This window comes from Aethina tumida, chromosome 2 (genome assembly GCF_024364675.1).
Source record: "Aethina tumida isolate Nest 87 chromosome 2, icAetTumi1.1, whole genome shotgun sequence".
Classification (NCBI taxonomy): domain Eukaryota; kingdom Metazoa; phylum Arthropoda; class Insecta; order Coleoptera; family Nitidulidae; genus Aethina; species Aethina tumida.
The window spans coordinates 37,446,716-37,463,121 of record NC_065436.1 but is presented as its reverse complement, the minus strand read 5'-3'; the positions used below and the strand labels follow the sequence as shown (position 1 = coordinate 37,463,121).

The window sequence follows — 16,406 nt, the reverse complement described above, 5'->3', positions numbered from 1 at the left end:
TCCAAATTAGAGTTACTCAGCTGCTTGACGAGACATTCGTTTCGCCGGAGGACACGTTTCCGTGCAACCCCGTAGCCGGATCGACCGGTGTCGAAACTGACGCAGATGTTTCGCACTTTCCACCACCGTAAGAAAGTCTGCGCTGGAACGAACGAACATGTCAATGTGGTAATAAGAAAGTTATACGCGGAGATTTATTGATATTGGCGTCGGCGTTAATGTACTACCCGGAATTTTGATGTCGGATGCAAATTTAATTTATCATCTCCACATTATCCGTTGCGCCGCTTCACGATCTACTTCACATGCGACTCTTCTCGACGACAATGTCACACTCAAAGTCAACAGGTCCTTTGTCTTATCGCAGAACTGTCGGACATGTACTGAATTTTACTATTTAACTAGAAATTATTTTAAATATGTAGGGACTTGCCAAAATTGTTGATTGGAAAAAATGTCAAATTGATCAGGGCACCAAATAAGGACAGAGAATGGAATATCACTTATCTTACTTTGCTTTCTCAACTATTCTGCGCATTCACCAATTCTAAAACATCTAGTGGGAATAATAAATTAATAGCAAAAAAGTATATTTTTTAATTAAATCGAATTAAATTGTATTATCAAATATTTATTTGTGTCATAAATCGAAAAGTAAAAACCAGCAATAAATAATAAAAATATGTTTTCATTTACTTTACTATTATTAACGTTATAATACAAACAAATCCCTTCAAACATTTTATAAAACGAACGTTGGTTTAAATTGATTAAAGTCACCTATTTTCAATTAAATTATATGTATTTGTATTTATGGAAAATGAAAATTATTTCAATATTCCAATTACTTATTACTGTTGCACATTTTCAAAATTAAAATATCTAAATGAGACACAGTGCGTACAAAGAACTAATTGATGTTTCGGAAACTGAAGCTCAGAAACATTTCGGCAGCAGAAGCAACATCAATGGCACCCCGATTTCAATCCCCATCAAGACGTTTCGCGAGGGGTCCACGTTCCGTCACTTCCGATCAATACGATGATGAATTTAACCCCTAATCATTACCAGAATGTTTGATTAATAACTCCACTCCTACCCGTTACATTTGAGATTTTACGACTTCCGATTTGAAACATCTACACTGTTACTAATATACAACAGAAAGGAAACACTATTAGATATAAAATAATTTTGAAATATGTGTATGTAAAATCATTTTCAAACACATTCAAAATGTCGTAAGAGACCTTTAAGTACAGTGCTGTGAGTACTAAAATCCGTTTAGATATTGACATTTCGGACTGCGGCACAGCATTAAGAGCCGAAGGGATGAAAACACAACCGTCATATCATACATTATAACAAAACCGACGCGTCGGTTCTCCCCGAGAAAAATCCTTTTGGAAAAAGGTAGCCATATTAATATTTCTTACATCCTCGATAAAGTCGACACAATACACATCTGAATTTCCCTTTGTCCGTTTCGGAGAGCGTGAATTTACATTTCCTGCGGTTTTCGACGCTGTTTTCGGTCCGTTGCGATTTTTCAAGTTTTGACGGCCACGGGTTTATGTTTTTACAACACGCTGACCACAAACGATATATTCGCCGAGTTCGCCGCCTCCGACATCCGTCTGTCCAACGCTGGATAAATTATTGACGGGCCACGTTGCAGCGTGCCCCATTTTTCGGAACTACGCCTATTTTGTTTCACTTTTTCGATCGATGGCTTTAATTCTTTTGTCACACAAAAAATGAACGGTTGTAATAAACAAACTAGTCAAGTGTGGTTGTTTGTGTTTTGTTGGAAACTGTGAATACACTTACCACATAACCGTGCATGTCGAGAGGCTATTTATAACGGCGAAGGTCTTCGTTTCCGATAAGGCAAACTTTCAGGCACTTTCACATAAATTTATTACTAGAAAGTGGCCCTTTAAATATCTAGACAAGACGAGACGAGCCGAGACGCAAATAAAACCCGTTAAAGTCCAAGTCAAATTTACCGGTGCTAAATAAACTTTATTCAACTATTATTTTATATTTACACGTTTATTTACGCCGTGTTTAACTTCCATTATTACCGTTCAACTTCCTACTAAACAAACCATAAATTCTAATTTGTATTTTATCACGTGTATCTCATTAAATTCACGCATTTATATTTCATACTAATTTCAGTAATGTTTTATATATACCTATAGAAAAGAGTTTGATCCGACTGAATTTTGAGAGCTTGACTGTGACAGTAATAGTTCCCCACTGTCTCTGTCGTGGATGATGTCTTTCTCAAAATTCAGTTGGATTAATTAATGACAATACCTTAGAAGTGAGAGAGACTTTTATATAAATTAATTGTTTCATTTAACTGGCAATTTTCGAGATGTTTGAAAATGTATGGAGACATAATAAGCTAACTTCCCTGAAAATTTTTGAAACAAATCGTAGTCCCGAGAAAAAAGTTACAGCCATCTAAATATAACTATTTTTTGTTAAAATAGCAATTTTTGAAAAAATCTTAATTGAGACAATTAAAGAAAAAATGGGCAGATATCAACAGAATACAACCCCACAAAAAATATCAGCAGTTATTTAACCCTATACATTGGAAGCTGTAAATTTGAGAGTATTTTTAAAACAAATAAAATTTTGATAATACAGTAGTTTCGTTGAAAGCTTCCAGCTAAGCTGGAAATGTTTTTAACCCTAATATCTATGTGCGTTTTGAAAGTAGAGGGTTCAGAGAGAAGAATGCCGTATATCCACACAACCAAACTTATATGAAGTCAGCCAGTATTCACAAGAAAGAATTGTTTTTCATGAAACAAAATTATTCGTGAATAGAAAGAGAATGTGTTTTTGATAAAAAATATAAATGCATGGTATAATTGTTCTTACCGTGACAATTTGAAATTAGTGCTACAACCTGTAGTAAATCACTAGAGAGGTGTTGTCGGGGATTCTTTCCTATTTATGTAGGATAATGCTCCTCCACATACCAACAGAGTTGGTAAAAATTATTTGGAAATGGGAAGTGTGGTCTTCTTGTTCGTCGGATTTTAATCCCATTGAGTACTTATGGAATCACAATAAAAAAAGAATTAATTAATTAATTATATTAATAATTTAAAGCTACTAGGGTTAGCATTTAAATATATATATATATATATATATATATATATATATATATATTTATTTAAAAAGAAATATTCATCAGATCTTTCGAAGATTCGTGAAGGATTCCACGAGCGCAATTCAGTTTCGGTACGTGTCTCTATTTATATCCCACCGCTTCATTGAGTCACTCTCCACCCTCGATTTGCTCGAAAAGAAATTTTAAACATCCCCCAAGTTTATTGCACCACTTTCCCCATAAATATCCTGTGGGCGTGATCCCATTATTCCAACTGTCATCTTCAACTCCGATCAATTTCAGCAGTTAATTAAAATTATTCGAATAATAATAATAATAATAATAATAATAATAAAAGAAATTGAACAATAGTTTGAAAGACAGGAAAAAAACGAAACTGTTTACCAATAGGTCCTTTTTAGTGCTGACCCTGAAGGTGTTTTATAGTCTAGACTTTGTTGGTATTCATAAAGCAGTATTCATAAATAATAATTACGTTGACACATATAAGAAGCCATATTTCAATAACGAAGGCGCAAAAGAAAGATATATAAAAGTTGCCTACGAATAAATGTGAAAAATGAAAGAACATGCGGTTATAAATGGAATTATGAGATGAATGAACAACAAAGCGAATGCGAGAGGGAAACACATAAAAGAGACTTTTCAGACTCGATCCCGAAAGGTTGAGGTTTAAACTTCTCAGACGTATTTAAGATTTGCGATAAGAATGTTCACTTTCGGATGTTTCATACCTAATTTATAAAAATTAAACAAGCAATTCTAATAAAATAATTTATTTTGTTTCTTTGTCAATATTTTTTTCTATTTAACATCCTAGTACCACTTTGGTTCCATTGAGACTTCTTCTTTCCTCTTTCCCCCGATTTTTTAATCGTCATCTCGTCTTTGGTTCTCCTTTCACGTTCCAGCTTGTCCATGGCGCAATTTTGCCGCTTCCTCAGTTCCAAATAGTCCGGTTCTTCCTTCCATTTTTGCGGATCGTAGTTGTCAAAATTCGACCCCATTTCGTCAATATTACAAAAACTAACTAGTTTGCTATAAATACTTGGGTTCCTGAAGTCCTTGCGCATCTGAATTAAATCGTTCGGATTTATGCTTTCTGTTTCCATTTTCTTTCCGAGCTTAACAATTTTATCTTGTAAATCTTGACTGCAGTCTCCGGCCGGTTCCTGTGGGATTAAATCGTAATCTTCCATGATATTTTCTTCATTCATTTCTTTTACGACTGGGCATTCCTTCAATATTTTTTCATTGTCTCTTTCGTTATCTGATGAGGAACTGCTATTGTTTTGATAGGAAACCAAAGACAACACTTTCGAGGACGATTTTCTCTGTCTTACTTTTCTTTTGGTGCCTGTTGGTTTTACTTCATTTTGGTCCATAGTATCCTCGCCGCTATCAGTACCGTTCTCTGAACCTTCATATAAATTTAAGGATTTTAATGCAGATTCTGACATCTTATTTATGACAATTAATGACAACAACGACAATCGATGTGAGTGAAGGACAGGTAGTAAACGAGTAATTACAAAATGTTATGTACGATACTAGCTCCACCTGTTTTCTCAAAGTCAAAAAATATCAATAATATTTTATGCAACAAATTTTTTAAAATTTTTACTTAATTCCGTCACCTCGATAATTCGTGTTTCAAAGATTAAACTAGAAATAAACAAAAACATTTTCTATAACAAAAAAGAGGAAGATGAAATGTGTTAAGACAACAATGTATTAGACATTACTGTCATCTGGTGCGGATCTCGTTTGAATTTTTTAGTCGGTACGAACGAGGGGCGCTTATAAAACCCAGAAACTCCGATCCGATGTATCTTAATCACGGTGTAGCGGCTGCAGAAAGAGCACCAAACTACAAAGGGAATGGGAAAAGGTGATGAATTATTAACTAAATAACGCCATCTGCTCCGGAAGAAGATTATCCCAGATATATTCCAGTTGCTCGGCTTCTCAACCAGTTTTCTTTAAACAATTTGTTCGTCCAAACTCGAACTTAATGGAATGCTGTTTTCAAAATTCGTTATGATATTAATTAAGTTTGGTCGATGCTAAATCAATTTTAGTAATGCATTTTTCGAGTCGGAACACCGACGTTACTTTCCCCGTGAGTTCTTAGGCAACAATAGAATTTCGAGAGCGGCCTTTTTGAAGTAATCAGCGATTGTTGTTTGGCCTAACATCATTTCAAAAGAAATAAGGACTTCATTATCCGCGGCTTTGATCTTTCATTCGCGACCTTATTACAGTTTCGTGTCTTGGTTCGTTTGTCCTTTCATCTCAACGCAAAATTATTTAAATTCGTACCTCTCTTGTTTAAACAAATGCCAATTTGCTATTTCGGCTAAGATGCCGACAAAAACGCCTCGCTAATTAGAGGGAGCCAAGCCCAAATCAAATTTAAGACTTTTTTCAAACACTCCATCCGTCCCTTTCCCACTTATTTCGTTTTTACTTACCGTTATCTCGCTCTTCGCCACATGATTTTAATGAGACACCGACACCGACAGACGATATTTCATATGAACTATGTTTACTTAAAACTTCTAAACAACAAATACAAAATAAAATTAGCAATTTCAAGTGCAACGCAAAATAAATCTGAGCAGTTAATCCACGAGATTTTCATATAATCTGGCCTTTAACCAGTTTAAAACATTTCACATATAATAATCCATAGCATTTGACAATTAAAAATAACGAGCCCTTCGGCTTAAAGGCCATTATTCAGCATTGCCGTTTTTGTGTTGTTTCAAGGACTTTTATATCATTAACGTTACCTCTATAGTAAGTACATCTATTAAATTGATTGCATTTGGATGTGCCTTCGTTTTAACAATTCCAAGAAACCTTTGAAACTAATATCTCCTCAAATAACGATCTTTAAAAAAGCTAGCTATGACTCAATTAAGGTGGAAACTGGGTCATTAAATTTAATAGCTATAAATGTAGTACAATTTTATTTTGCAGCACATTAACAACATAAATAAGTATTACAAATTTTAAAGTAAACTTAGTAAGTAATATTATATTATCGGTGATTTCCGATAAATTTCTGAAGAATCTTTTGTTTCTTTTTCCTTTTTTGTTTGTGTCTCGGATGCATTTGTGTATTGTTTGTCAACATAAATTCCACTATTCTTTATTGCCTCGTCCAATTTAATGCCATCGTCTAATATTTTTGATGTGTCGTCTTCATGTTTCCACCATCGATTTAAAAGACGTGTCAAATCAAATTTTCCAGGTTGGTCCATCGTTTTGACCATATACATGTTAATGGCAATCCTCAAGTCAGTATCCAAAACTGGGACTGAAGTCTCGGTGTATGGCAAATGTGTAATAGGATCAGCCGGGGGATTTCCCGAATCCACATCTTTTTTCATGTGAGCCTCGAACGTATCGTGGTCTATTGTTTTGCCGCAGGGAAGTTTTATCGGAATGTACATCAGTTCCTGAGTTAAAGCGTCCCTAAATTTGTTGGGGATGTTGCCCCCTTTGTATAATTTCGATACGGTTTGTTTGGTGGCTGGCGAACAGGATTTGGCGACCTGTCCCCAAACCTCCACATCCTTCAAACTGGGAATCGATTTCATAGTGAAGATTCTCACCTTTAAGCCGTTCGCGTTTCTGAACAAGTCTTTCTTTTTTTCATTGAAATACGTGACGTGGTGGCCTTCGATGACACGGGGTGGACTCTCTGTGGAATACAAACTGCTGTTGCAAAACACCACGCCATCTCCACTGAGTTCTGTTCGTCCGACGACTCCGTACCTCGACATGGGACTCCTCATACTGATTTCGATGGCTGAAGATTTTTGTGCCCTGTTCGTTGTGGTAATTACAATGTATTCGACGTTTATTACGCATACGAATTCAAATTCGACGTCAATCGGCGATAACACACTTTTCGACGCGATGAAACCGCGCATTTTCGGTCCGTAGTCCGAACTAATTAGATTCGATGGTTCGAAATGGTGGATTGATGGATATCTACACGACACCTTAGGTAGCATATTCGGTTTTAGGAAATTCATCGCCATTATTTATCTAAAAAAAGTAAAAAATGTTTTCAAATGACATAACATAACCTAACTTTGACTCCGAAGGTTTTAAGTAAATTAGAACTATGCAACCGTTTTGTTTACTTACCGATGTGAGAGCCGAAATTGTTTAAGCAAATAAGAAGCACCTTAATCACTAAATTTGTTTAGAAATTAACCTCTGTGGACATATGCGATTGACACTAATACAGGAGACGTTTTTATTACAGACTTCTAGATTATGAATAGTACAATTTACAGATTTCTATAAAAATTTAAACTTAAATTACCTACATTGCAGGTTTTACTCGGCGCTAAATTTAAACCTTTCGAGATAAAAAGGCGTTGATTAACAGTTAAAATGTTGACCTCTGGTTTTTAATAGACCATTATCAGGACAATACATTAGGTGAAACGCGGGTCCGGACAGAAAGGAAAACATCAATCAACATAAATTGAAATAAAAACCAGAATTTGGACTTAATCTTAACAAAAAGCAAATGGTGTGCTTTGTTTAAAGTTTTAAAAAAGTGGTCGTTTATCTTTGTGGACTGGGGCAAAAGGGATGCAAATTTTCATCCACTTTTCCGTGACGATAACCGTAGTCCGATAAACTTTATAAATTTCAATGATCATTTATCCCTTTTGTCGCTCAAAACGCAGCCCAACAAAGTAATGGAGACACTTTTTAACTTTGTCCAGTTTATTTTAAGACCGGTTCGCAAGGCGATCATAAAAATTAAGTGCTTTGCAATTTCGAACAGATTTATTGCTTTTGTTTAATCGGATTGGTGTTTCCTTCCGAGTTATTACTGTTATGGTATGGGTTAAATGTTGCGAGGAGACTTGAACAAACTTTTCCAAATTAGTCACTTGTTAATGCTGTCGTTTCTTTGACCCTTTACGAATTGTTTAAACCGTCATATTTTAATTAACGACGTATGATTCTGTAGTTATATTTTATAATATATGTATATCAAATGGTGTTGAATTAGTCAACGTCTAATTAATTTTAGCTGAATGTGTAATGATTAATTTTGAATGAAACATTTTGTTACTTATTCGATTAGCGTGTAATTATATGAAAATGTGAATAAAACTTGCTCAAACGAAATTTATCAAAGTCTTAAGACTTAGAAATTTCGTTTAGATTCCACCGACAATTATTAATGGAATTTGTTGAAATTTCTGCAATTACATCTTAATTAAAACCTTGTTGTAAATTGTGGAAAACTTATCCTGACATTTTGCGTCGGGAGACCTTAAGATCTCCTGTATAATTAAACGAATTAAAAGTTGCCGTATATTAAATACATCCAGCATTCTTCCCTTCTTGCGACTCGCGTCTGGAACTTAAGACGAGTTAATCGTTGCGAGTTAATTAGCTATAAATAACTTGGCAGAGTGAAAGAAACTTGTACGAACTAATGCGTAAGCTTTCCACTACCCTATTCATTTCAGCCAACCTACCCTCATGACTTTCTTTTCAAAAGGAAAACTGTTTTTCATTTTCTCGCTTTTTCATGCTGCGGATGTCATTAAAATTTTCTTAATGGAGATGAACCGCTGTAAACAAGGCACATGGGAAAAAGTTTAGGGAAGCCAAATGGATTTTAATTGTCCCCCCGCTCAATTGTTGATGTTTAAAAAAACAAAACATAGATGGAAAAATATCTATAGTTGTTTGGTCGACGTTTGTTGGAATTATTTCCTGATGATTCGCTAGCACGAGTGGCTACTAGCATCTTCAGAGCTCTGATTTAGTTTGTGTCACTGACATCTGATTGACAACTAAATGACAACTTAGACAACTTAGAAATTTCTGGAAATTTCGTTCTGTTGATTGGTCGTTCTTATCTGTTTAGCGATTTTGGTGTTTTTGAGCAATGATGTCCATATTTCATCATGCTTCAATGCTTCTTCTTTTCTGTTTATGGATTTCAATTCCTTATAATTCTCTTCTGATATCCAGTTGTCGAGGCAAACAATTGTGTATCTTTGAATTTTATCTCATGATTTCCATCTAACAGTGCATGTGCAGCTACAGTGCTTGTCTGATTGTCCTAGGATGCAGTTTGGTTTGTGTTCCTTAATCCTTGTCCCTATTAAACGATTTGTGGTACCGATGCGGTATATCCCAGAAGCTGTTGGATAGTCTCTTCTGTCTTTGGCAGATCTGAGACTGTCTTGAATCTTCCTTGTTGGTATAATAACAGTATGGATGTTGTTTTATTAATATTTTTCCAATTCTATCGGAAACTTTACATATATATGGAAAAGTTTGAAGTAAAAGCGATTGAGAGTTCCAACACCTTCTGTTTGGTATCGTTACGTGGATGATACTTTCGTGATATGGAAACATGGACAAGAAAAACTAGATCAGTTTCTAAAGCACCTAAACTCTTAACATAGCCATATCAAATTCACAATGGAATTGGAGAAGGAGAACCAAATACCTTTTTTGGATGTCCTAGTAAAAAGAGTGGGTGAACATTTAGACCATACAGTTTATAGAAAACCTACATACACCGATGGTTATCTACATAAACTATCTAACTATCATCCTAGTCAAAAACAAGGGGTCATCAAAATACTAACCGAATGAGTCAAAAGGATATGTGCCACAAAATCTTATTAAAACATAACATCCATACTGTTTTTATACTAACAAGGAAGATTCAACACAGTCTCAGATCTGGCAAAGATAGGTAAGATCATCAAACAGCTTCTGGGATATACCGCATACCATGCTTTTGCGGGAAAGTATACATCGGTACCACAAAACGTTCAATAGGGACAAGGATTAAGGAACACAAACGAAACTGTATCCTAGGACAATAAAACAAGTTTGCTGTAGCTGAACATGCACTGTTAGAAGGAAATGATAAGTTTAAATTCCAAGATACACAATTGCTTGCCTGAACAACTGGATATCACAACAGAATGAATAGGAAATATATTGAAATCCATAAACATCATCAAAATCGCTAAGCAGATAAGAACGACCAACAAACAGAACGAAATTTCTAGAAAATCAGTTGTCTAAGTTGCCATTTACTTGTGAATCAGATGTTAAAGTGACAAATCAGACCTCTGAAGATGCTAACCACTCGTGCTAGCGAAACGTCAGAAAATAATTCCTACTAAACGTCGAACAATAAATTCGAACAACTAAAGATATGGAAACAATGGTCACAAAAGCCTAAACCTTTACAACAGGCGGAAAAAGATTCGTGAGTCCGCTCCTGAAGTGAGCATTCGGTTATTCAAATATGAAGCGATCCACCGTGAAAATTATTCTTTCCCGACGTCTTATCCTTTGGCTCGGTGAATATGTCGACGAGATGCAGGAATTTGTTGGCGGTTTCTGCCGCCCAATAATAAAATTTCGGGGTCGCGCTGCCTCATTTATACCCTGCCGCTGCCGCGTTATTTATTTCGCCTGTGGCGCGCACTTGTTTCTCTTTGAAAAATTATGGATATGTTTTTTATTATGATCCCGGAGGAAAAATTGCCCCGTTACGTATTTGTCATGGTTACGCGCCGACCCATCAAAAAAGGGATTTACATTTTTGCCTCTGCCTTTTATCCTCCCGCGTTCGTTCGCTCGTTCGCTCGTTCGTTCCTCTCGTCTTACTGTCGAAGTTACAAACAAATGAGCAATTATTGTAGTTGCATTAGCGACAGGTTAATTACGATGTTTGAAGGGTAATTAAGAAATTATGTGATGTGGGATAAAATAATGGAAAGTGCGTTGCAGTACAGAACTGTATTATTTGTAACATGAAATGATTAATAACAAAGGCCTTCCGAAAGTTTTGTAATAAATCAAATTGAGTATTACTTCTCATGACCAGCAGATAAACAATTTTATTCCGCATTAAAGTCGCATCATAAATAACTGTAGGAGTAATCCGAGAACATACAGATCGTACGTACAACTTTTCCATAATAAGGAAACTAAAATAAAATTCAGAAAGTAATTTCAACAAGGAAAAAGTCTCGACATTAAAGGACTGATGCAAAACGGATCGATGTTTCGGTAAAATCAAAGTTACAGTATGTTGAAGTGTGTCAGGAAGACGGATGAACTGCATTTTATCCGATCCAGAGAAAAACGATCTACTAAATAGTGTTGTATTTCATTGTGACAAGATAAATAAACTACTTACAATTCCTGGGAATCGTTTTTCCACGACAAACCCAGCTACTTTTTCTATTCTCTTGCATCCTTTCTAATTTTTTCTACATTAACGGGCAAAATCGTAACGGCCGAAATAATTTTTAACGCCATTCTATTATAATAGGAATACAAATAATCCTTTTGTGTGTTCATGTATATTCAAATGTCAAATCAGACGGACAAATGTAAAAACAATTCTTCGTGAAAAACACACGTGATACATTCCCATTTGCATCATGGATTTTATGTCTGAATAATTCATATCTGCTTATACATCTTTATGGATTATGGTCGTATCGACTGTGGCGAATGTCACTTTTTCCAACACATAATGGATTCAAAAAATACACAGAAAAACGGCGAACGGCGGCTAGATGTCAATTTATGTGTTTTTTCGTTTTGTCGTGTTTGTTCGGTGCCGTTGTTACGTTATAACGTTATAACACTAGACGGGCTTAATTCAATTTGGATCTAATACAGGCATTGAATTTTTTATCGGGCATCCGCGACTTGAAGTCACCTCTTCATGCGATGGTGATTGATTGTACAACTTCAAACGCTTCTAGTTTAAACGACATTAAAGGAGGAGAGGTCGAACATAATTGCGGAGCTTTCGGGCGATTGTTCGTTTGTGGATTTGACGGTGTCGAAGTCGGCGTGATTCTTTAAGAGGTTCGCTCTAAATAATAAAAATGAGAGACAATGGTGTCGAACAACGGACGCGCTCATGCGAATAGTTTGATGTCTTTGTTGACGATATTGCGTTCGTTCGAAAGTTGGGATTTCCATAAAGAATGTCAGCGCGTCAGCCTGCCTCCCTTCGGCTATTTATAAATTTAATTATTTAGGGGTGACGGTGTCAAACTTGCAATTCATTATTCAACAGGAACGGGTCAATTGATTTTTATGTTATACGAATGCGTACACATTAATATTCGTCGGTTGCTTCGCTCGTTATTTTTGAAACACATTTTTGGATTTTGGAATTAACATAATTGTACCATTTAAATGCGAATTGGGTCAATTAGTCTCGGTCACGTTTCCAAACTTCGTCTCGCGTCTCTAATAAGCGGGAACATATAATTTGGCAAACATAGAAAAGAGTTTGTCGGAATCCAATTAATTTCGTTACACCGGATTTATTTATTTGTAGGACTTTGTTGTGTCGCGAATACCGAAACTTTCGACTTAATAAAAGGTAAAGGGAACTTTTTTCCCCCTATTCCCAATAGAAACCGGGAACGGAACGAAAAGCACAATGCTCGTGTCCGAGTTACAACGAACGTATGTCAATAAAATGTCTGGCTAGTTTCCGGCACAAAAATATTTGATTAGTGAATCCAGACGGCAAATAATTGATAAAGAACTTTTCAAGTTTTGTGACAGACTGATTTTTAGAGCTCAAAAAACATATTGAAAATCAAAGTGGGACTTCGAAATTTTACAATATTTCACGTAACAAAGGTACGTTGCACGAAAGCACATTTATTTACCTTTATTGAAAAAGTCGGCAGTCAAATAAATAGTTACAACACAATTGGGTACTTGTAATGAGAATTTGTAGTGCACTAAACCAAAATGCGAGTGTGAAAAAATAGGAAATGGGGAAATTATTATTCTTTGTTCGGCACTCCAGTGTTTTTTCCCCGATAAGAACTGCACACCATAAAAAACACGAGTTGAATGAGGCATTATCCGTGCTGTATAAACTAGTCATTGTAGGCGTAATCGAAAATCTGTTCTCATCAATGTGTTTGTTTGAGTACGACCTCGTTCATTCTCCTCTATTGTACTCTTTGTTTTCAACGCAATTATTTTACCCACTTTCAAAGTTCGACGCGTGTTTTTTCCCGCACACCCACTTTAATTAACCATATTTTACGGTGCAGGTGGATTTCGCCGTTTTGTTCATATCTACATACGAAACAAAAATAAATTGGGAAGCGCACAAAAGTCTTTTCAACATTTAATTGTCACTGATGAAAAAAACAAGTCCGAACAGTAAAACATAATTTCCTTTTTCTTTCGTCTAATAAAAGTGATTCGAGCACAAGGGAAAGTTCAATGGGGCTAATTATTTTAATTAGAGCATTTTTCGTTACGAGGGAGACACTCTGATTAAAGCTGCGCTTTTTACGTGTCTGAGGGCTTTTTGTTCGTCCGCACCTCGATCGAAAAGAATTTTTTCTTTTCGGAACGGTGTAATAATTATTAAGCACCTTAAAGGCATCGCCGTACAAAAACTTTATAATCACTCTTTTGCACCTTTTGTGACGGTCTTTGTGTATCTGTTTGCCTCGTTCGGTCCAGACTTTTTGTCAGACGTTATCAATTAATTATCTGCGGCTTCAAAGCCAAACAATTCGAGATAATTAAGTTGAAGTTTTTAAGTGAATTTTTACACGGTCTAATAAAATAAAAATGATGTCAAGTCAAGTGAATTTGCACATTTTTATTTTCCCTATACTTTGGAAGTATAAATTGTCTAATTATGAATACAGCTAGTTAAAATATGGCCGTAATAGTTTGTAAACATTTTGTAAGGGCTGTAAGAAACATAAAACAAGTTGGAAGGCCTCCAGTGTATTTCTTAGTGCACAATTTCAATTAGTTTTATTGCATCTGGCAGATATTCCGTCCATAAAACAAAATAAAAAGTGTGGAATGTGTGCGGTCCACGTGGAGCAATCTCCATGATTAGGTCGTAAAGTGAAACGCCATTAGTTTAGACTGGTTCGGTTAGGAACGAGGCCATAATATTTCGGTTCGGAAGGTCCGGCATTCGGTGGAAAAGTGTCCCCGCGACTCGCCGTGATTGAGGACCATCAAAATCCGTCAATTTCAGCGAATCCCCCTTTACGGTCGCAGGTCCCCGGCCCACGACAGATTGTCGGAAGGAGGAGATGCGAAAAACGCCCAGAAACGCGTTCCGATACTAATATTTTACGGCCTTTGTGACTTTCTCTCGTGAACCGGGGGAAAATGCCGCGTTTATTGCCGGCTTTGCAGATACGACGTCCATATTCAAATTTTGACCCGGGCCTTTATGTTTATTAGGCGATTTATGCGTCGTTATTTTTAATTTGAACATGAGTTACGCCATCGATCGACTTCACGTCAAACATGTGCGTTGGACACGAAATCATTTTTGTTTCGATCCATTATCGACGTGTCAACGGAGAATGGCGCAAAATATATTGAAAATAATGAATGACCAATGCAACGCAAATATTTCGCGTCGGTCTAAATAAATCATTGGAAAATAAAATTATAGACATTGCTCAACACAATAAACAGTGGCCGGTGTACTACAGGAAAATGGAAAATTTATGTTTCGACCCCGCACACATATTTCAACTTGGCTCCTCTCAAAATTGCATGCTACACTGTAAATTTACTCTTTAAACCTCAATTAATCAACTATCAAATTGTTTTGTTTGAACCCTCCACAAAATCAATTCTTTCGAAGTAGATTAAGTACCTGGATAAAAATTGCACGTCGTTAAATTTAATTTCGACCAGGACGAGGGGATATTATGTGAAATACAGCAAAGTGTTTAATATTTGCATATTTTTTCGAGCGTTTTAAGTACCTACTCTTTACCGTAAAACCAGAGACGATTTACTCAATTTAATTGCAGCAAAACCGTCCGAGGCATAGTTTAATCCAATCATCGGATCCGCTCTCGTTTGCCGTTCAGTCTGCGAAGGAGAGGAGACGTGGATAATGAAACGAAAATAAAAATTGTCTCTGTTTTCGCAATTACTGCGCCATTGTCTCAATTAAAAGGGATGCGGTTTTATGTAAATTATTTGATGCATTTTCCTACGCTAGATTCAGTCTGGTTCTCGTTGCGTCTGGCTTCTTTGTGTCCGACCGGAACCATTATTGTATTCATTTTCAAGGACTAAATGGCCACTTTTTGCCCGACCACGGGGATATTCACGCTCGACGCAAAAACTTACTTTAATGGCAATTATGTATTTCTATAGGAAATTTGCTTCGTTCAACAAAAATTCCGCCCGAAGCTGAAATGCACAAGACGGAACATTTCGCTTCACTATTTTTTGCCGCATTTTATCTTTTCGGAGCGTTTTAAATTTACGTTGAAAAGTAACACGAACAATAAGTTGAAATTTAAACAAATTGTATCCCTTTTGTAAAAATGGTGGATGCGAATTAAATATTAAAAATAAATTTATTCGACAAAACGACAGCAGACCTGAAAATTGAATATTCTGCACACAGTAATTATTTCTATTTGATTTTTTGTAAACATTACATCATTTATTAATAATTAATTTGCAAATGTTCTCGTTCACGAATAATGAAGGAAGATAGGAATTTAATTAACTGAATTAAGTTTTAACAACAACAATTGGAAATATGTTTTTGTTTTTCCCCTGTCGAAGTAGAAAATAAAGAGAATTAGCTCGCATTGTTGGACTGCTAATTGTGTTTTTTAAAAGGAAAACAAGTGATTAAAAACAAAACATAAGAATTATACATTTAGTAATTCGTTTTCGTAAATGACAAAATAAAAGCATGTTTCACTCATAATCGCTTTAGGTTTATTATTGCAAACCTTTATTAGATAATTCGTGAAGAGTTTTCGTAGGTCAGTGAGACCACCCCGATTAAAAGTTGAGGCAATGGAAGAGTTTATTAAAAATTGCGGTTGCGGCAAAATGAGCGCGTCGAGGTGATATTTGTAGAGGCCATTATGTACGAGCTAGGTTTTATCCATGCAAAGCTATAAAACTATAATGAAACTTTAATAAAAACTGCTTTCTGATGGTTCAGAACGGTCCAGCGCCGCCGCAACCCAGGATTACTCGTTACGTTGGCCCGCTTCATAAACTTACATCCAGAACTAATTATCATTTTTATATCCACCTGACGATTTTGAGTTATCCTCTAATGGGATCACCACTTTTACCATCACGGATCAGTAAATTGTGTTTACGGAGATTTTAGGATAATCGTAAATGAAACTTTCCATGCCTCGAA

General features: G+C 35.8%; 2 protein-coding genes across 3 annotated transcripts in view; one reads left to right on the top strand and one right to left on the bottom strand.

Moving 5' to 3' along the window:
• LOC109599020 (CD166 antigen homolog A) overlaps positions 1-16,406 on the top strand; it is a 140,749-nt gene that overhangs the window by 12,134 nt on the left and 112,209 nt on the right. The gene's annotated exons all lie outside the window — the stretch shown is intronic.
• LOC126264472 (uncharacterized) lies at positions 6,116-7,430 on the bottom strand. The gene is made up of 2 exons (XM_049962614.1): positions 7,322-7,430; positions 6,116-7,219 (listed from the first exon to the last, which is right to left on the bottom strand). Exon 2 carries the CDS (start codon positions 7,210-7,212, stop codon positions 6,199-6,201), a length of 1,014 nt encoding a protein of 337 aa, XP_049818571.1. The 5' UTR covers positions 7,213-7,219; positions 7,322-7,430; the 3' UTR covers positions 6,116-6,198.